The sequence below is a fragment of the Ornithorhynchus anatinus genome, chromosome 3 (genome assembly GCF_004115215.2).
Source record: "Ornithorhynchus anatinus isolate Pmale09 chromosome 3, mOrnAna1.pri.v4, whole genome shotgun sequence".
Lineage (NCBI taxonomy): Eukaryota > Metazoa > Chordata > Mammalia > Monotremata > Ornithorhynchidae > Ornithorhynchus > Ornithorhynchus anatinus.
In genome coordinates, this window is record NC_041730.1 from 32,456,238 (window position 1) to 32,478,911 (window position 22,674).

Here is a 22,674-nt window from a genome sequence, read left to right on the forward strand (position 1 = left end):
TTTCACTTAGCCTAATATAAATCAATTGTGGGTATTAGCATTTATTGTGTGTAGGACAGTGTACTAAGCGTTTGGGAGAGTAGAGTATAATAGATTTGGTAAACTTGCATCCTGCCCACAAGGGGCTTACACTCTAAAGGAATCTAAATGCTATTGTTTGCCTTTCAGAATTTCTTTCTGGCTAAGGATTCCATGTGGAAGATAATCTTTTTCCTCCTTTCCCTCTCCTGATTGTGGTATAATCATTTTAATTAATCAACAGGAAGAAGAGAGACACTCTTTCACAGGCGGGAGCCAAGACAGGAGTTCCTACAAAGTCCATAGAAAGTTTTGATTCTTCTCTTCTATATGAGGCATTATAAATTTGTTTTTTTCAGAGCTTCTTGGGTAGCTGTAGAATAAGATGAGTGGACAGAAGATGAATGAAGAAACCTAAAGTACAATTAGACAGGTCTGTGAGTATCTGGGTTTCTGCAGTAGAAAATGAGATGGATGAATGTTTCTCAAACTCCAGAAACATTCATTCTTGTCTACATGGGGAAGACATTTGTTTGCCATCAAAGATTTGCTCTTTTATATATTTGGATCAAAAATATATATCTCCACTGAAAACTCTTGAACATGAAGGAGAAGCAAGTAGATAGGCATATTTGAACAACTGAGGGCAAAGTTTAAAGTTATCTTTGCATATTACATTTAAGTTCCTTAATAGCATTTTTCTCCCAAATTCATCTCTAAAAAGACTCCACAGCAAAATAATTCTCAACAGAGCTATGTTAGCAATTATCCAGGGTATCCTAACACTTCGGGCAAAATGCATAGAGGCCTGAGCAAAATAGATTGTTTAATGGTATAGGGATCATGTCTTCATTTCTATCATGCACTTAATACAGTACTCTGCACAAAGTAAGCATTCAATAAATAGTATTGATAAGCACTTATTTATTCCACACTGATTACTCTAACAGTGACCTTGCTGATCTCCTTGTTTCCTGTTTCTCCCCTCTCAAGTCCATACTTCACACTGTCATCTGGATCATTTTTCTACAAATATGCTCAGTCCATGTTTCCCGACTCCTCAAGAACTTCTGGTGCTTCCCCATTCATTTGTGCATCAAACAAACTCCTTTCCTTCAGCTTTAAAGCAGTCAATCACCTAGCCCCCTCCTACCTCATCTCACTGCTCTCATACTACATCCCAACCAGCACACTTTGCTCCTCTAATGCCACCCTAGTCACGGTACCTCAATATCATCTATCTTCCACCGACCTTTTGCCCATGTCCTGACTCTGGTCTGGAAGACCTTCCCTCTTCATATCTGATAGACAAGCACTCTCCCCATCTTCAAAGCCTTATTGAAGGCACATTTCCTTCAAGAGGCCTTCCCTCATTAAGCCTTCATTTCCTCTTTTCCCACTCCCTTCTGCATCACCCTTGCACTTGAATTTGCTCCATTTATTCACCACTCCCTCAGCGCTTATGTATATAGACTTTAATATAAATAAATTATGGATGTCTCCCCCTCTAGACTGTAACCTCATTGTGGGGTAAGGAAGCAGCATGGCATAATGGATAGAGCATGAGTCAGAAGGTCACTGGTTCTAATCCCTGCTCTGCCACTTGTCTCCCTTGGGCAAGTCACTTCACTTCTCTGTGTCTCAGCTACCTCATCTGTAAAATGGGGATTAAGACTGGGAGCCCCATGAGAGACAGGGACTCTGTCAACCCAATTTGCTTGTATCCACCGCAGTGCCTGGCTCATAGTAAATGCTTAACAAATACCACAATTATTATTATTATTATTGTTTACCAACTCAGTTATATTGTAGTCTCCAAAGCACTCAGTACAGTACTCTGCACACTGAATGCTCGATAGATATGATTGACTGATTGATAGGACCCTAGTTTAAGACTCACACTAGTACAATTAGTTCAAAGAAGAAAGGAAGCACTTACACAAAAATAAAAAGTGTACTTATGAGTTTTGGAAACTTTGAAATTATGATATCACTAGTCAGATATGGCAAGACAGTGCCAAAATTTGAAAAAAGACAATTTTAATTTGTCTTTGTTTTTATTCTGATTTTACTTTTCTCCTTCTGTTTTAGGGTCTAATTAAAAGACTTTCAGAGAATTGACTTTATTGGTATCTAAGTTCTAAAGTGACACAGGAAGACACAGAGCCCAAGATTTATGTCCACTGGGCATGTTCCTTTATCGAAGACATTTTGAAAGAATGTACTTGAAATATGATGTTTTGGCATTCAGCATCCAAGATATCAGGAACAGTGTGAGTCTATGGAAGAGAGGGAGTTACTAGTAATTAATTCATTAAATAGTAGCTAACCTTCCTTAATTTAAAGACATACAGAAATGTAGTTACAGTAATTAATGTAGTTACAGTAATTCTCCCCATTCAATCAATAGTACTGATTGCATGCCTACATTCGGCAAAACACTGAGTTCGTTCTGAATCATTTTCCAAAACTGATCTGGATGACACACATCATTAACAGTGGCATAAAAAAATCATCTCTATTATGCCTAAGGAGATTTGACATTCAACATATCTCATCTTTGAGAATGCTCAACTGGGGGCCAAGCTTTAAAGAGTTCATTCCCAGAGGAAGTCTTCCTTTCTTGATCTAATGAGAGTAATTGGTATCAATGAATATTCTGTGATGACTCAAGGGATGAGGTGATTCCAATGAATGTTATAAACACAATATTGCAAATCATATCATATCAAGAGGTACAAAAAGACTAGGATTAAGTTACGTCTTACATCATTTAGGGAAAAAGTTGAAAGGTTGGATATTAACTGTTTTAGTAAGATTAGGTTCTTAAAATGATCCAAGTGGTCTGACCTTCCTATCACCCCCACCCAAATCACCTAGCATTTCTTGAAATTCCCACACTCTGGTGGGGTATGCAACAGGCTAAAAGTTCTTGGTGAACATAAGACACCCCTTAAAGTACAGATGGGGCAAGGCCTTAAAGAGGAAGTTTCCCCACTGTTTTAGATGAGAACATTTAATTTTGGATTACTCTGAGTTGATAAACTCAGTCATCTGGCCAAGAGTCATGAATAAAATACATTAAGACTCAGGAAATAAAAAGAAAAACACTGCTTTATTTATAGAAGCTTCAGCTTACCATTCATCACACACACAACTCCCAAAAAACTTGAAATATGCATCTGAATGCCACCATCGGGATGATGTTTGGCTGACTACATACGGAAATATGGATTTCAAAACACTGTACCTTCTTTCAGCCATATCCTAGAATAATTTGGGGCACTGTGCCAATAGAGTAATTTTTTGTGAAATAAGGAACAAGCGACTGGCCTCAGCTAAAGTCTAAGAGATTGGTTACATGCTTAATGGATCTCTGCTGTACTACAGTATAATGCCACCATTTCTAATTCCTGTAAATAATTCATTCATTCAATTATATTTATTGAGCGCTTACCATAACCTCCATTGCTGATATCAGCATTCACACTTCAGTTCTGGGGTTTGGTACCACAAATGCAAACCTTCCCTATGCAATCTGGGAAAATTTTGAGCATCCACACCCAAAGCATGAAAATGTTTGTGGAGAGGGTCCCAAAGTGGCCATTTTGTCCAACAATATCTTCTTGAAGGGCAGTGTAGGTAAATGGAAAGGCAAAGAGGAAAATCTAATTTTAATAATACTGGACAACACAAAGTCAGATGGGATTTCTACATTACACCCTACCAAATATTTTTACAAGAGAAAGAATAACAAAAATGAGTGTATAATTATAAGAACTATAATACAAGAATGAGTGTTTACATCACCTGACTTCAGAGATGGAAAAAAAATCCTAAAGATAAACAGGGATGAAAGTAAAGAAAAATTATTGGCAGAACAGACAAGAGACTGCCACATCAGTTGGAGAGGGGTGGAGGGCTGGTGGTAGGTTGGTGGGAAGGGGAAGAGGGGAGAAGAGTTAACCAGGGGACAAACTGAAAATGAGCAACTTAATGCCCACATCTGGGCCACCGGTGCCATCCAACTACAGTCTCTAGTCTCTGGTTCTCCTCCTCTATCCTTCTGTACCATGGGGAGACGGGCCAGGTGTGAAGGATGCAAGGGGACCTGGAATTGGTAAGAAAGTTGGCCCAGGTTCCCACAGAAAAGGAGATATGGGGATGGGGAGGGAGGAAGCAGGTCACAAGAGTCCTCAACCCAGGACTACCCACACACATTCTGAGCACATATTGAGGGCCTCTTCCAGTGGAGTCTTGCTCCAGGCATGTTTCTAAGAGTATATGGGGGGAAAACACTCCAGGTTTGCAGAACCAAATCACTGCCACAAGTCCCTCAGAGGCCAAGGGATATTATACCAAAAGAGTCTCTGATGCTCTGCATATACAACTCTGTTGCAGAGCACTTTGGGAAAAAGACAAAAACAGGATGAGGCTCTATTCCCAACCCTGAGCATTGACGGCTCCAGGCATCCCTACAGGGCAGATTTTCAATCTGGGGGATGGATGTGATGTTAAAGTGAAACAACAGACAAGTTTATACATTGAGCACCAGCTGTTGCAAGTGAAGGCAATCTGTGGGAGCACCCGTTGGCTTTCGCCATAGCTAGAGCTGTCTGCCATACTGGTCCTTGCTGTTTTGCTGGTGTGGTGTCGCAACCATTCTGGCTTCCTTTCACCCCTTCAGGGACTATGCTCTGTTTGGGAGGGGCTATGAGAACCTTTCCCCACAAGCCCAGTCACACATACAGTGTGTTACCTTGAGTCACTAATGCAATTCAAATTAAAAAACAAAACAAAAAAAAAATACCTTACTTCCTTCTTACCAGGCACTAACATTAAGAGTGGTATTTGTTAAGCACTTACTCTGGGCCAAGAACAGTATTGGGGTAGGTAAGTTGGTAGAAGGTAATCAAGTGAAACACAATCCCTTGTATCACATGGGGCTCATGGTCTGGGGGGACAGGTATTTAATTCCACTTTACAGATGAAGGATCAGAGGCACAGATAAGTGTCTTGTCCAAAGTCACAAAGCAGGTAAGTAGCAGAGTCAGGATTAGAACCCATATCCTCTAACTTTCATGCATATGGTCCTTCCATTAGGCACACTTGCTCTCAGCACTGTGCAGCCTCTTCTAGGTTTACAGCCACAGGAGCCTGGCCCACAGTGCCTATTTTTCACAGAGAAACTGAGGCATTTGCTATGCCATAGGTCATTTGTCAAGTCTATTCAGTCAGGAATATACTGCTACAAGCACTTCAGGGTTTGGAAATTGCCCACTCAAGACATTCAAATTTGCCAGTCAGGAGATTCTTTGGCACTTACCAATCTCTTTAGCTTTATTACAAGTTCCACCGCTTCTTATTTTATGTTGACTAGTGGGTCCAAAGCAGCATCAGTGCCCAAGGGCTAACAGTTTAAGCAGTTCCAAACAAATACCATGAAAGTTTTTTTTTTTTATTATGCAAAACCATAAGCTCTGCAATGATCAGAGACAATTCCAGAAAAAGGATTAAAATCTGGTGTAAGAGTGATGTTTGCACACTGAATCTCATAGTAAAATCAGATCAAGAATGGGAAAGTCACAAATACACTGCCCAGGTTGTTTTTACTCATCCAAGCTGGTCTCCAAACTAAACATTTCCCACAAATTATTCTGATTGCAGCAGACATGGTTTAAGAGATTCTATGAATAACAAAAGCCACGTGACTTGCCACATGAAAAGGAATAGAAATTACTGGTCCAGGCAGACACAATGTATTTGCCTCTACCTGTGGTGCTAAACATATGAGACTAATAATTTGCCTACCTAATGACCAGGCAATTGAATGTCAAATGGATTTCTGAGGGTTTGTATTGTTTTTAATGCTTCATTACACTGTTTGAAAGTGGTACCATGTGCTCTACAGATTGTACATTAAGAGGTTGGAAAAGTAATTCAGTCCAGCAGAACAGTGTCAATCTTGCACATCAGAATTATATGCAAATGCATGATACAGGTCAAATTAAAGCCCAGAAGTATACTTAGTCTAGTGTTCATGCCAGATAAAATACCCACCACTATCAAGGAAATTGCAGATAACTGCCTCCTTTCTATAATGATAGGTTTACTCTACTGTACTGATTTAGAGAGCTAACGCGCCTGCTAACTGACTTGAGTCTCTACCAGGCCCTTCTGACCAGTGGCAGATTATACATGTCTCATCTCCTCCCTCTGAAGTTGCTTTCCTACATATTATTCTTGAAAATTTGCCCAGCTTCAAATATAAGTATTTAGTACAGGTTAGATGCTAGAGTTGTAGGAATTAGCACGCTTTCTTCACTTGCCAATCTTTCCCACCTTTTCAGAGCTAAACTTCTGCCTTCTACATTGGCCTTCTAGTCCTCATCATTTCATAATGAAAATGCCACAGTAGGAACAGGGCTCTTATAGTATCTTCAGCAGAAGTAAAAAGGCAGGACTCCTCACCGTGCGTCCAATTCTGCTGTGTCATGATTCCACTGACAGTGGCTCCCCACCCTTCTCGATAGCATAAAGCACTTCTGAGCACATTGAAGAGATAAGACTGGCATTCCTAAACTTTCCTTTATGACTGAGGCAGACCTCCCGCTAAAGATGCAAACCTGAACAAATAGAAACAGTTCCACCAGTGAAAAGTTGGGTAGTTTTTGTGACTTCCTGTGGCTACTTTTGGAACAAAGTTCACAGTAGTTAAATAAAAATGATTATGTTGTCTTCATATTTAGTAGCATTATAAGTTTCATTAGCTAGGCTTGCAATGAAACTAGGGAACTGTCCTAAAATTAAAGATAGAAAGCTTAAATTTAATCAGACCCTGTCAATAACCCAATAGACATTATTCAATTTGCTTGTAAATGCAAATAACCAGAGTCTCTAGGTCTTAATTTCACTGGACTTGTTGTGGGGCTGTGGTACTACAGTAATGACCAGAACTCTGGGGTCAGAGTTGAGAAAAGTGCACTACAGTCCTCTACCAATCACCAATTCACAGAGAGACCTTGAGCAAGTTACCATGTATCTCAGCCTCAGATTCCCTCCAAATATCAAATAGAGATCTGGCGGCTGAATCCTGCACACTGAAAAGTTGTGTGAATTAAAATCTGAGGAGCTACACTGACCTCCCAGAGGAGATGTTAATGCATAACACCAAGGGTGTCATTACGATTGTCCACCCCAATCAGAGATAACCTAATCAAACCATAATGAGTTTCCACATAATATATGGAATGAATCATCACTAAATTTTGATATTTCCTTTCTAATAGCTTTGGAATAGCAGAAACGGATCTTTGTCAGCTGTTTTATTTGAGGATTATTTCTGGTGTTCTAGTTTCTGAAACTATTCAGTGTGATTCCATTTGTTCAAGATTTTTTTTTCCAAATCTACCCATAAGGATGCAGAAATTTTAGCCTGATTGAGTAAGTCATCTTCATCCTACCTATGAGCAATATTTTGGAGCTTCATCTGCCAATTAATTTATCTGGTAAGGTGTTTTGATAACACTTTAGTTTTCCCTTTGTCTCTTCCTGGTCCCAGGAGCTCATCACTGAAATTGATGACAGTGTGACTTCCTTATTTATTATAAGAAAGTATATGAGAACAATACATTGGTATGGAGCCCAACTGCTTTAAGTACTTTCTCCCTTTCCTCCGACCCCATCCGCTCCCATTCTTTCTGAGCCACTCTGGTAGGTCTGATTTGATGAGCATACAGTGTTACTTTTAGAAATGGGCTAAAGTCCAGTTAAATATTTGGCTGTTTAATAAGCAGTCTTTGGGATAGCAGTCTCCGTGGGAATGAAAAAAAAAAAAGAAAAGCAAGGAAAAGGACTACCCATTCTATACTTAGAAACAACTAGTTAGATTTAGCTTTCTGATTTTAACATGGAAATGATAAATTACTCTGTTTCGTCTGGGTGCAATTCAGTAGTATAATCAAATAAAACATAGTATACTACTCCTTGCTTAGTAGCTTACTTTGTTTTTTTCCTCCAGTTCAAAGGTTATTAAATAAGCTCAATCACTTAGTAAACATTGCCTGGGTCATTTATTTTAGGATTATTGGTATAAAAATAGAAGACAGTGATTTATGTGTAAAAACTAGGGAACCTCCTCTGCCCCTTCCTCAGAACTATTTATCCCTGACTCTCAATGCCCAGCTGGTTCATCTGAGCTTCTCTGTGGTTTACAATATTATTTTGAGACATGGTAGTTTCCTTATATCCCAAATAGATATCCAAAGTAGCACACATATATACACAAATACATTGCTTAGAAACATCCTAAAGCCCTATGCTTTGACTATCCTACATGAATTATTGAGCATATTCATATTTTGCTGGCTTAAAATGTTGTGGATTTGTTTTGGCATCCTTCAGGGTATAGAAAATAGCATTTTAGAGTTTCTATATTTAGGAAGCAATTGATGAAAATATTTTCAGTTCAGAAGTCACAAAACATCACTGCCTAATCCATCAAACTTCACACATTAGGAAATTATTTTCTTATCATAAGCATTTGGCCTTGCCTGGGAGGGAGTCAATCCCTACTGCCTTTCCAGGATACGAGTTGGAGTGAAACCACCTCAAAGCTCATCCAGTCCCATATTTATCTCGCCATTCAAAAACGACCGGTCCAGAGGGGAGGGTGGGGGAAGGCATTTCCCTGTCATGACATCCCCAACCTCCTCTTTCCCCAAACTCTGCAGGTCTTTTGCATTTTTTTCCTATTTCTTTTTGGATACTTACGTGGTCCCCAGATTTCCTCAGGGGGTATTCTTTGAAGATCAATGTCATCCTCATTCATGTCTTAAGCCAGCCCGGAGAAGCTCAGCTGCAACTTGGTAGCAAGATTAAAATGCCTGAACGCGAGGGCTCCTTCCTTGGGGGCGGGATGTGGAGGGGGAACTGGGGCTTTTCATTCAAGGCGACCATCCGCAGCCTCCTCCTCCGCTACCTCCTTCGGTAGTAGTAGCAGCAGCCACTGACGCGCAGGGAAGAACGGCTCTCTGGGGTAGATCGCCCCACAATCAGGCAACAAGGTAAATGAAGAAAGCCACCACTTAAAAACGCGGCTGGGGTCCTAATTAAATTCACCCCTCTTTTTTTTCTTTTTTTTTTTTGTTTGATCCTCCCTAAAGGAGTGCTCTAAAGTTTTCAGAGGGCAAGGGTGCAGGGTCCTGCGGTTGCGACCCCAACCCTGTCCTGTCCCCGCAGCAGAGAGAGGCGAAGAGCGTTGCGCGGCCAGTTTAAATAGCCCCGCACTCCCCGCCCGCAGACGCTGCGGCTCAACGGGAACGAGGAATTCCACGTGACACCGACCGGCAGCCCCACTAAACACTGGGATGCACACTCACCTAATAATAATGTTAGTATTTGTTGAGCGCTTACTACGTGCAGAGCACTGTTCTAATTGCTGGGGGAGATACAGGGTAATCAGGTCGTCCCACGTGAGGCTCCCATCCTTCATCCCCATTTTACGGATGAGGGAACTGAGGCCCAGAGAAGTTTAGTGACTTGCCCACAGTCACACAGCTGACAAGGGGCAGAGGCGGGATTCGAACCCATGATCTCTGACTCCCAAGCCCGGGCTCTTGCCACTGAGCCGCGCTGCTTCTCTAGATCACTGACCGACGCATACACTGCAACACACATACGCCACAATACATGAAGTCATGCAATCTCACACACACACACACACACACCCTATCGCCCAGCACACTTATCACGCCTCAAACACACGCACGCACTCACTCTAGAAAAAAATTGACATAATCAAAGACGCACCCAGGGTATGGATACACATATAAATGGAGATTTCAGTTACAGACACACACACATCACAGACACTGCCTGTTCATCCGCGAAGCCCATTCATTCATTCATTTATTCAGTCGTATGATGCCGTGTGGCTCAGTGGATAGAACCCGAGCTTGGGAGTCAGAGGTCTTGGCTTCTAATCCCGGCCCCGCCACTAATCAGCTTTATGACTTTGGGCAAGTCTTTTAATAATAATGGTGGTAGTTGGTAAGCGCTTACTATGTGCCAAGCACTGTTCTAAGTCCTGGGGTAGAAACAAGGTAATCAGGTTGTCCCACGTGGGGCTCACAGTCTCAATCTCCATTTTACAGATGAGGGAACAGGTACAGAGAAGTTAAGTGACTTGCCCAGAGTCACACAGCTGATAAGCGGTGGAGCGGGATTAGAACCCATGACCTCTGACTCCTAAAACCATGCTCTTTCCGTTAAGCCACGCTGCTTCTCTGTGCCTCAGTTACCTCATCCGTAAAATGGGGATTGAGACTGTGAGCCTCATGTAGGACAACCTGATTACCATGTTTCTATCCCAGCGCTTAGAACATTGCTTGGCACATAGTAAACGCTTAACAAATACCATCATTAGTATTAGTATTTATCGAGCGCTTACTGTGTGCAGAGCCCTGTACTAAGCGCTTGGAAAGTACACCCTCCCACGCCCACCCACACTCGCACACATCCCCTCTACACCCCCCGACCATGGACCCCGCCCACAGATTCATACTACAGAGACACGCACTGCAGGCTGGATGGCTCACACTCTGAAGTTAGTGGAGCTCTTCTCCCACGCTGTTCTGAGGCCTGAATAAAGGTCCCGCTCTTGCACCTTCTTCCCTTCCTCCTCCTTCTCCTCTGCCCCGTGTTGAAGGAGATGCTGAAGGTTGAGGAGTAGGTTTTGCAAGTGGCCTCAATGCACTCGCCTATAATTCCCTCAAATGGGATCTCGGGGTTGGGTGTCATTGCCCTTGTTTGGCTTTGAGAGTTGTGAGCTGTGATCACCATCACTCCCACTCGCATTACTACTGTAATTGTGCACCACTTTGGGAGGCTGTCTCTGAATGTCTGGGGCAGCTGGGGAGTTTGTTGGAGGCTGCTCTGGTCCAGAAAGAGGCAGCAACTTCCCTGTCTCCTGTCAGGGGAGCTTCTCTGTGACAAATGACTTCGGGGTGAAAAGGGAGGAGTGGGAGAAGGAGGCTGAAGAAGGAGGTGTTATGGAGAGAGGAAATGGATGACGAGGTTATGGGAAAAATTAGCCTCAAGTTGCCAAGGAGAAAGAAGTGAGATCCCCTTAGAATAAAGGTGGAGAAAGACTTGCTGAAGGTGGTGGGATAAAAGCCTGACCTCATTCCACTTTCTTTTAGATCATCCAGGACTATCTCTGGGGCTTTGGGCTTGCTAGCTGACTTGCAGGTGTCCAAGGAGAAAGACTTCTTGAACGACCCTTCTCCGAGCAAAGAACTGAGTCTGGGAAGTGTCCTTGGAGTTCCCTGTCTTGGGGCACGATTCCCTGACCTCGTTCAATTTTGAAACATAACAATGTCTCCGGCAAAGATGTGGAGGCTGTCACCAGTTTGACGTGAAAGAGAACAGGCTGAACCTCAGCTTGTTTAAAAAAATAAATAAATAAAAATAAAGGCATCTCCTTTTATAGCCAAAAAAAAAATCCCCAAACAAGTATCACCCACAGACAAATACAGTAAACCCTAACATGGGACTAACTTAAACAGAACATTTTACAGTTAGGTACTCTTGGGAGCAAGCTGCCTGAATGATAGGAGCAGCTGACATGGATAGGGAGAATTCCTTTCTAAAGGTCATTATGTACTTTCTCCTCAGGAGCATGGATAGCTCTTGGAAGCTACCCACCATGGGGCCACATGAGCTTCCCATGGTGTCCAACTTGGCCATCACTACATAAAACTTTGTGCTAAATCACCCCACATAACACCCACCCCTGCATGTTTCTAGCAGCCACCAGGAACAGACCCAATCACAGTTTTGAAGCATTAAAGAAAACAACACATACGAGAAGCCTTCTAACCAGCTATCTTGCTAGAAAAGTGCAATCCTGGACTAAGGGTTTCGCTTTTCTACGTGTCATATCTCATTTTTCCTTTTCAGTTCAATCCGAGGAATGAATCAATCAATGACTCAGTGGTATTCATTGAGTTCTTACTGTGTTACTGGGTGCAGAGCACTGTACTAAGAGCTTGGAAGCGTACAGTAGAGCAGAGTTGATAGACACTTTCCCTGCCCACATGAGCTTACAGTCTAGAGAGGCAGGCAGACATTAATATAAATAAATTATGGATATATACATAAGTTCTGTAGGGCAGAGAGAAGGGTGAATAAAGGTGTACAAATTCAAATGTAAGAGTGACGCAGAACAGAACGGGAGGAGAGGAAATAAGCATTTAGTCAGGGAAGGCCTCTTGGAGGAGATGTGCTTTAAAATAAGGTGGGGAGAGTGATTGCTGGTTATGAAGGAGGATCATTAATACCGTTATCTTTATTTTTAATATTATCCATATTAATAGAGTGGGAGTAGCAATAGTAGTAGTAGCATTAGTAGTCATAGCAGCAGCATTTATTGAGCACCCAGTTGATGTAGTGCACTCTACTAGGTACATGGGAAGTACAGAATGACCAAGTGACACATTCTCTGCCTACTAGGAGCTTATGTTCTAAAGGGAGAGATAAACAAAAATATTTACAACTGGATAAATATCCAAGTATACACATATTCAGAGTGCTGATGACAGATGTAAATAAGTTTATAAAGTGCTAGATTTTGCTGATGGAAGTTTATGATTCGGGGCTGGAAGATTAACTGAGGAAGGATTGTTAGAGAAGGTGGGTTTTAAGAAGGGATTTAAAAGTGGAGAGAGCTATGATCTGTCTGATGTGGGGAAGGAGGGAATTCTGAGCCAGGACAATAGTGCAGGTTAGAGGACAGAGGAGGGAGAACTAGAGAACAAGGAACATCTCGACGGTTGGCATGGGAGGAATGAATACAGTGAGGTGGGGAACAGAGAGTGGAGAGAACAGACAGGTAGGGTGAGGGCAAGATGGTGGAGAGGCTTCAAGGGTAAGGAGTTTTGTTTGCTATGAAGAGAAACAGGTGTCCAGGAGAGGATTTTGAAGTGATGACAGATGTGGACCGAGCGATGTTTCAGGAAGATGATCCATCCAACAGTCTGCAGTACAGATTGGAAACGGGAGAGACTGGAGTCTGGGAGACCGGGGAGGAGGCTAATGCAGTGGTCTACCCATGGCAAGACTAGAGCTTATACCAAGGTGTTTGATTGGAGAGGAAGGAGTGCCAAAATGTCCATTAAGCTGAAAGGGCTGAATATTGAACAGCACAGATACTGTCCCTATCCTCCAGTAGCTTGCAGTTGGAAATAGAAGAGACAGATACAGGGATGGTAATATTTACTTTACCCTCCATTCTCTATGAAAGTGATGCATTTCCTCCTCTAAGAGATTGAACAATTTTCTCCCAACTGACCAAGGAGATAACACTTATCACAAGATTTATTATCCTAAGGTGCAGACTGTAATGGATGCAAAGATTTCCAAAGAGGCCATGATATCTTTTGTGCTACCTTATTTAGACTTATCAGGAAAAGAAAAGAGTTGAATGCGAACCAAGTCATTTCAAACTTTCCCTTTTCCCTTTCTTTGGCTAAATTCATTTCAAATAGCTTTGTTATTCTCCCCACTGAAGTTTGAAAAAAAGAAGAGATAAAACCATTTTTCTTGGAAGCATTTGGTAACTGACACGATACATAGCAAAAGCTCAGTTGTGTAAATATACAGAGAAAATTTTAGAATGCGTAGCCCTGGCACAATGAACTGTAAACCATAAAGACTCATAAAAATGTAAATACATATTTTGGCTATTTTTAATGATCATTATTTATTCTTTTAGTGCTGTTATGGCTGGTTGTGTGTTTAGCCAACTTTTAAAATGTGCATTATTTAGTGCATTGTTATTAGCAGTAATATGCTAAACAGTTATTAACAAATGCTGCTACATCCAGTATTGAATCCAATTCTCAAGTTTTCACTTGCTATGTTTTAATTATAGTCAGTCCTAAATAACTCTTTAACCACGCAGCGCGTATTCAAAATATTAATTTTCCTGGGTTCTAATCTCAGCTCCACCACCTGCCTGCTATGTTACATGAGGATGGAACATGTCTAACCAATTCAGGTAGTGTACTCCCCCAAGCGCTTAGTACAGTGCTCTGCAAACAGTGAATGCTCAGCAAATCCATTGATTGACTGACTAACCTTGGGTAAGTCACTTAACTTCACTGTGCCTCAAGTTTCTTCATGTTTATAATGGAGATAAGGTACCTGTTCTCCCTCTTAGACTGTGAACCCTATGTGGTGACAAGGATTATGCCCAACCTGATTGCCTAGCTTTATTGACCACTTAATGTTTACACAGCACTATACTAAGCACTTGGGAGAATGCAATATACCTATAAACAGACATTGCCTGCCTATAGTGTCTGTCACATAGTAAGCACCTAATAAATACTACAATTGTTACATTCTAGGTTTAAACAGTTGGGATAGTTTAAGTCAAATCAATAATTGATAATGGCTTGGAAGAAAGTGTTTTCAGGCCAATTTTTGAAGACCCTGTTCTGACTTTTATGATGTGGCCTTGCTTTGATAAACTGTGACACAGTCATTTGAAGCATATGTCCCAAAACATGTTGCATATGTGAAGGGTTGTATTTATGTTAAAAACATACTGAAAACTGAACCACCCTTCAGTGAAGTGATGCTTACCCCACCTATCATTAAAGAATGATCATGCAAATCCAAAGCATATAATTATAGAAAAATGTTTCCCTTTTTGGCAAGAATGAGATAAAGGGGGAGAGGCCTACACATCTTTACAGTTCCGAAGCCATCCCTTCTTCACTGAGCTCTCCCCAGAGATCTGAAATATGCACAAAATATACGTGAAATAAGTTCACAGACACATATTGCAATAAGAGTTGCTGCATAGCTCTTATCATAGAACATATGTCTTATCAGGTCTTACTCTTGTAGATGACTTTGCGTTTGTACCTCACTCAGCAAGACCCACAGATAATAGCATGTTTTTCAACTGTCTTAAAAAACTTTATTTGAACCACTAGTATCTTCAAGACTGAGAGTCTGTGCCAGAGTCAAATTGTTCTTTAAAAACTACCAGAAACAAATGCAACATGGAATCCCAAATTTAGCCATCAGTACTATTGTTCCTGCTACTGTATTTCAAAAAGGAAACATGAAATTATTGTTGTACATCCCCCAAGTTTACCTCTACATCAGACATAAATGGTTGCTACATTTTTTTTTACAGGAGAATTTTGTTCTAGTTTTCCCTGTATGATATTGGGATGTCTTCATATTCTACAAGCAAAAGACTTTAATCATAGTTCCTCCCCAAAAGGCTGGTATCAGGATTAGACTCTAGTTTCTCTGCAGTTTTCCCAGGTAGTACAATGCAAAGGAAGAGGATGAGAGGCTATATCCCAAAGAGGATAAGATCGCAATAGCACAGTTAATTTCAGGTGAACTGGGTGCTGGAAAACTACTAAAATGGAAAATAATTGCTGATTTATACAGTTATGCAATAATTCCAGAATTAGTTGGAAAACTGAAGCAGCTGTTGAATTCACCATCAACAGTGTGCAAAAAAAATGCAAATATCTGAGACTCTTCTAGCCAGAATGGAGTAAAAGCCAAACTGAACCCGGATTTTGCAGACATGAACTTCAGTTTCCAGGGGTTAAAGGATAAAACACACTCAAGCTTCTTTTCCACTTAAAAAAAAATTTAAGTTCTGGATACCAAAACTCTTTGCAGACAGGATTTCTTTCAAAACCATTCTTCATCTGTACCACAACACAGTGATTGCTGCTTCACTTCAAGGTTGAGGTGAACTACTTTCTTAGAGTCCTACATATAAAGTGCCAGCCAAATACAGGCTGGATTCATGCTCATAGACTTTGGAATTTGGGTTGATGGATTTTGTTTTTTCAAAACAACACATGTCTACAGAATTATTGTTAGTCTGGGTGATGTTGTCTTGTTTTATGCTGTCGAGTCATTTCCGACCCTTAGCCACACTACAGACACATCACTTCCGGAATGCCCTGCTCTCCATCTGCAATCATTCTGGCAGTGTACATAGAGTTTTCTGGGTAAAGATACGGAAGTGATTTACTATTGCCGGCTTCTGTGCAGTAAACCTGAGTCTAGGCCCTCGACTCTCCTGTTATGCTACTGCCCAGCATGGGTGAGTTTTGATTTGTAGCAGATTGCCTATCACTTGCTAGCCACGGCCCGAGCTAGGAATGAAATGGATAGGCCTCTATTTGACTCACCCTTCCAAAGCTGAGACTGGTAAAGTACTGGAAACTCTCCAGGTGTGACCCTGAGAGGGGCTGGTTGATGTTACAAAATGTTATTATGATCAGTTCTGAAATTTCTTCAGTGTGCTAGGAACTGTGTCAGATGCTTATATTCTAGTATCGATCATGTGTTTAATAGCAGGTAAAAAGTTGTACCACAAGACATTTAGGTCTAAGGTTTTTGTTATGAATAATATCACCCAATCTGTTATCATTTAGGGACTCCAAATATTGCCTAGAGTTTTAGTTCATGATACAAATATTTATTCCGAATGTCAGAATTGTGAAAAAATAGCTGGTCTTTCATAGTAAATAACACCTACGGCAGAGCTCTCTGAGGTGAAACAGGTAGGGGCCAGAAAACTGGATATGAATGCTTTTTCAAAGCCATTTAAAATTTTAGATTTGTAATTTAAAAATGTATAGTTTAGAGAGGTTTTTAAAGAAAATAAACCATATTGGATTTTAAAAGAGCCTAAGGCATGAGTGAGATTTGAGTTGCTGAGTTATTGCAAAAATATGCTTCTCTAAGAAAGGAAACCCCCTGACAATTTAGTGAAAATTACTGAGAAGATAAAAAGATCATTGCATACCAATGGGATTAGTCTCCCAGGGCTTTAGACTTCTGTTTGTTGGAGGTATTTTGCAACATAAAAGCTGTGGAGTTTCCCCGGAATATTGCAGTCATAAGAAACTGGGATCATTACTGGGACACCATCATGTCTTAGTGGACTGAACTTTAAAAAGTAAACTGTAACTAAATCTGCCTGGGGCAAATATACTGTGGAAAAGATCATTTTCCTGTATTTAACTATTTTTATCCCAATTTGCACAGGGCAAAGAAATCTCTGATGTTAAATAAACACTTGGAGAGACTGCCCTAGGCTGTCAGGGCAAAGAGTTGTGGAGCTATGAACCACCTGGCTACCAACCAGGAGCATCTTTTAGCCATTCAGGTGACCAGCTGAAGAATGCAGGCTCATAGACAAAAAGCAGGGTCTGCGTGACCCCAACCCTATTTTGAGAGCCATGATGTCAGTTTGTATGTCTGACAGACTGCAATTCGGGCTTTTACAATTCTGCCCCCAATGCTGCTTCTACTCTGAGGGTCCCAAGGGTATCACATCACTTGGAAATCACTTTCTCCCAAAGAGGTTGCAGCTTGAGTTTTGTGTTTTGTGAATTCCCCAGGGAAGTAGCCCAGTTTCCCCCTTCTCCTCCTGTCCCCACCACCATTCTAACTCTAACCAGTTCATGGCCCTAGGTTTTCCTGGCCCCCTGCCTGCACCCCAAATTCTTCTCCTGTTTCCCCATCCCTCTTGCGCTTTCCCTTCCCTATTCTATTTCCTTTATTTTAACGGATTTTTTTTTAACAGCTCAAGAACTGCTTGGTTCCATCAGGAACCTCCCTGTTCCAGCAACTGCCTGCAACTCTCTCCTTTCCCCAGCTACTTCTGTGTGACAGTGGAGTTGGGGCTAGAATGGAAGAGAGGAGGCTGCGGCAGGTGCAGGGGAGGAAGGCAAGCTTCCAGGGTGGAAGGAACAGTGAGGTGCCAGAAAGGTGGGTCTCCATTGAAATCCTGCAGTACTGGAGTTGTGGAGAAAAATAAATCAAAAAAAGAATAGATTTAGACTAGATTGGGGGGTGTCAGGGGACCATAGAGAATGGAGCAGGAGCAAGTTCAAGGTGAAGGGCCAGAAGATCAGTGAGAAGTGGGGAGGGGCAAAAAGTGGGGGTGGGCCTAGCTTTATGTATATAGCTGTCCATGGTTTTCAAAGAAGAAGCCATCAATAAGGAAGTTCACCTACTAGTGGGTGTGTGGCTGAAATAGAAGCAGCATGGCCTAGTGGAGAGAACATGGGTCTGGGAGTCAGAAGGACCTGAGTTATAATCCCTGCTCTGCCACTTGTCTGCTGTGTGACCTTAAGCAACTCACTTAACTTCTCTGTGCCTTGGGTACTTAATCTGTAAAATGGGGATTAAGACTGTGAGCCCCAGGTGGGACATGGACTGGTTCCAACCTGATTGTCTTGTATCTACCCCAGTGCTTAGTACAGAGCTTGACACATAGAAAGCATTTAACAAATACCATTAAAAAAAATGTCCAATGTGAGAACCACAATCCCAGCCATATTTTACCCCCCCTCCCCCCAAGGCTGTACCTTATTATGTTTTATTGTTTAATGTTTGTTTAGTGTTTAACGTTTAAATGCTCTTTTCAAGAAGGAAGTGACTCTCTTCAAGTAAAAGCTTCATAAGGAATGAAAAAACTTTATGTGTCACAAAAGGCGAGAGGTCTTGTAATTTAATTTCTGGGGTTCTCAATGCAGAAAAATCTGTTGTTTGAATGGAGGCGTCTCTCAGGATAACTACAGAGTCCAGGATGGCTGGCAACAGGGTGAAGCTAGCAAAGCAAATCTGCCTGCCATTCTTGGCAAGAATTGCCAATCAGATCTTTAGCCATTCAGGAAGCAAACTGAAGGATCCAGGCTCACAGGCAAAAAACATGGACTGAATGACCTCAACCAAAGGCCCCATTTTTATTTTGTTTTTCTGCAGCGGGAAGCTTTTTTTGCAGAGTCGGGCACTTACAAAGGTCATTTTCTACAAGGGAAAAGGAACAATTTGCTCTTCTCCCAGATCAGATTTTGGTGGAGACAAAAATGTCTCTGGGGAGTAGAGATACAGTTTTCAGCTCTCTGCTGATACAGTTCAGCTCGAGGGTGATCCAGTTTACTGAAGCCAGGCCAAGCGTTCATTGTATTCCCACATTCATAACCTGGACCAGTGTACTACGGCTAAATGCTTTTTTTAAAAAGAGAATTGTATCATCCTTACTAGATCATCCATTTACACAGCAACCCGAGACATACTTCAGCTTATTAACAGTTTTCTCTTGCAAATGGTGAGGTCAAACAGCCCCCCAAGAGCATAAATGGTAATCTGAGAGAGAAAAGTAAAACTCTGGGAACCATAAAAAGCACTTAACCACTCCAAAGAATTAAAAACAACTCTGATGCTCCCAGTAGATGCCCTTTAGTGGTTGGAGTAACTTAGGCCTGTAAGTATGTAGTAAATGCTATATGTGTTTCAAAATGTAGCTGTGGTGAAGAGAAGTAGCATTGTCAATACGAGGCTTCCTTGTTTGATTTCTTTCTTGTTTGGTGCAGGGAAGGATAAGTACAGACACAGTATGGCTTCATTATGCCATTTCAGGAGAAAATAACTCACCAGAGCCACTAGACCAAGGACTTAAAGACATGCTTTTTTATCTTTAATAGACACTCTAAAGGACAGTAGAAAAGATAAATATTTTGAAAAACAGATGGTTTCCATCTCTTGTTGTCTTTACAAAGCTTCCAGTGTTGAGTTTTTGTGTTTATCCACTAACAAATTGGTAAAATAAATATTTGCCTTTGGGCAGGTAGTTTATGAAGCATTTTTAATGTCACAAGATTTCTTATAGATGATAATGACCTAGAAGTGTCTTGCATAAGTAAGGTAAAATTTCCTTTGCAACAGTAGGGTAATGAAATTAGAGGTTACAATATTTATATTTAAATGATTTACTCAAAGAACAGTTGTGATTTTAAAAAAAACTGTAGATTTGTCACGAAATTGTTTTACAATTCCAGGAAAACTACATTTGCATTTGTGGATGATAAAATTTTGGAGTACCCAATGGAAAAAAATTAGGAATTGCTCAGGAAATGACCACTGGGTTTTGAATTGACACCAAAAGGAATTGCTACCAAGGTGAGTGCCACTTTATATAGTTGCCACGGCAGCGTTATTTTTCTAGGTTAATATTGATATTGAGCACAGATTGTTAAAGAAAGTATTACAATAAATGTGTCATTAAAAACATGATGCAAAGTATTTTAATACTTAGATATCTGTCATTTTCAAATATCAATATCCTCATCAAATACCATGGTAGGTCAACTTGAAACATTTTTTTAAAATTGTTCATTTATAGAGTCTCATCTATAGGAATTTTTGCTATCAGTTTTTATTGTTAAAAATATAAATTGACTCTATATTAAGCAATAAAATGGGAGGAATTCACAACTTCACCTTTAAAGATAATGCAATCTTAGAGATAACAGTACTGATTGTCCTTCTATCACAGTCTAATACCACAATTAATATTTGTGTATAGCTGGTTTCAGAATTCAAGGGCCAAGTTTACACTGGCCTCAACCAATGCTAGTTTCTAAAAACAAATCCTGTATTTGCATGTTTTTTAACAGCACAAGTGTGTCCAGATCTGTTTTCATTCAAACCAAAGGGGGATTGGGAAACAGTAAATTTTTGCTATAGTATTTTGCAGTCAGCTGAAAATGTTTTGTTTTAACCTTTCCGAACCAAGGTTTTGCCCATGTGATTTATTTCCGACTTTTTGCCAAATTACCTGAGAGTCCTATTATTAGCAAATGCTTGTCCGAAATGCCATGCACCCTCTCCTCTCACCTCATCCTGCTTGCAACCTTGCATGGGCTCAGCAGCCTGCCTTGAGGCTCCCTGGGGTGATAGAGATGTCTGCAGAGAAAGTTACACAGACTGAAAGAACCCAGGCAGACATCCTGAGGTAGGATTAGAGCCCTAAATGGGATGGAGTAACTCAACCCTGCCTGTTTTGATCCAGGCCCATGCAGGGCCTTGCTAAAGGGAGTTTTCCACCTGTGACATCTGAGTTCCACCTGGGTTGAAATCAGTTTAGAATGGGCCTGAGATAAGCCAGGAGTGGCCTAGCCCCTTTTCCAGGGAGTATTTCTTTACATGGAAGCTGACTCAGTGGGTTGCTGGGAGTCTTGAACATTGCCTCTCATAGTGAAGTTCAGGTTACTTTCAGTTTGGCTGAGTCTTTCTCCTGGTTTAGTAGTGTCCAACACCCCGACCTTCCTGGCCTGAAACCCCTAGTCACCTCATTTTGGGGAACTCAAACAGGGTGGGGACAGGGCTTTCTGATGCAAGCATACAAACAGAGCCACATAAATGCACATATGTGCATGCTCACACACACACACTCACATGACATTCACCTAACCACTGACATCAATGGCAGTTTCAGAACTTCACCCACCGGAGCATCGACCCCCACTGAGGCTCCAGAACTATGCAGAAGGGCCCCTGGAGTTATGGTACAAGTTTCAGTGTGTGATATCCTGGGTGGTGTTGCTCGGGCAGCTGGAAACATGTCAGGAGCATATTAGTAGTCTCCCAGAATCAACTTGGAAATTGTCATTTTAGCTGTTGTGTTAACTGCAGGTGACAGTAATAATTATGGTATTTGCTAAGTGCTATGTGCCAAGCACTCTTCTAAACACTGGGCACTGCCAGTAGCAGTGGCAATAGCAATGACTGTGGAGGAAGAGAATGAGGAACAGCAAGAGAAGAAATAAACGAAGCAGATTCTCTTCCACTCCTCAAACATTGTTGTGCCACCATTATCAATGCTATTTCAGGCCTATTCCCAACTCCTCAGCCTAAAACACATATGGAGTGTAAGCTCCTTGAAGATAGAGATTGTGTCTACCTACTTTATTGTACTCTCTCAGGCACTTGGTACAGTGCTCTGCACAAAGTAAGCACTCAATAAATATCATTATTTATTTATTAATGGATCCCCTAAGGGGCTTTTCCTAGGGTGGGTTCAGTCCTCACTGGGATATCTGATTACATTATATGGTGGAGCAGTTCCAAAGATTACAGAATCTGGCTTTCTGCTGGTGAAAATCAGACTCCCTGGATTGGACCCAACCCATACAAGACTCCAGCAGACCACTTGCGTAGCTACAAAGACATTAACCCAAGCAACCTAGAACTCTTCCTGCAGGCTCAGGTTGGGTGCCGGAAGTTGGATGTTCTTTGAGAAAATTTAGGTCACAAGAGGAAAAATCATTTGAGAAAATGTGCCTTAACCCAGCCAGGACAACTAAGATCTAAAATTGCTGCTGTCCTTGATTTCTCGCCAGAGATTCTAGTATCTAGCAAATTCTTTGCGTCAAACAGATTCTTTGAAAAATCCTTTGAGACACCAGAGGGCCCCATAGAGCTCTTGGATTAAGTGTAATCTACTGCCATCAGCTTTCGGTTTAAATTAATTTAGTTAAATCTTCCCGTGGGAATGAAAATATATTAAAATTGCCATTTTCATAGCTCTTTAAGCAATAGTTCACTTAATCAATCATATTTATTGGGTACTTACCTTTTGCAGAGCACTGTGCTATGCAAGTGCAATGAATGGACTGACTGAATGAATGAATGGAAGAGTACCAAAAAACGCAGTTGGTATACTCGTTCCCTGCCCACAGGGAGCTCATCCATTTTCCTGTCCAAACTTCTGGAACAGACTGTATAAACCTGTTTTCTCCCCTTCCTCTCTTC

At 41.2% G+C, this 22,674-nt stretch overlaps 1 protein-coding gene across 4 annotated transcripts in view; it reads right to left on the reverse strand.

Moving 5' to 3' along the window:
* Positions 1 to 9,278, reverse strand: part of ANO1 (anoctamin 1) — a 171,749-nt gene extending 162,471 nt beyond the window's left edge. For 3 of the 4 annotated variants that reach the window (XM_029060991.2, XM_029060992.2, XM_029060993.2), the window contains exon 1: positions 8,791 to 9,278. In XM_029060991.2, the coding sequence (XP_028916824.1) occupies positions 8,791 to 8,848 (58 nt within the window). In that variant the 5' untranslated portion in view covers positions 8,849 to 9,278. The remainder of the gene's footprint in view (positions 1 to 8,790) is intronic. The other variant, XM_029060994.2, reaches the window with a different exon arrangement.
* Between the last annotated feature and the right edge of the window lie 13,396 nt (positions 9,279 to 22,674).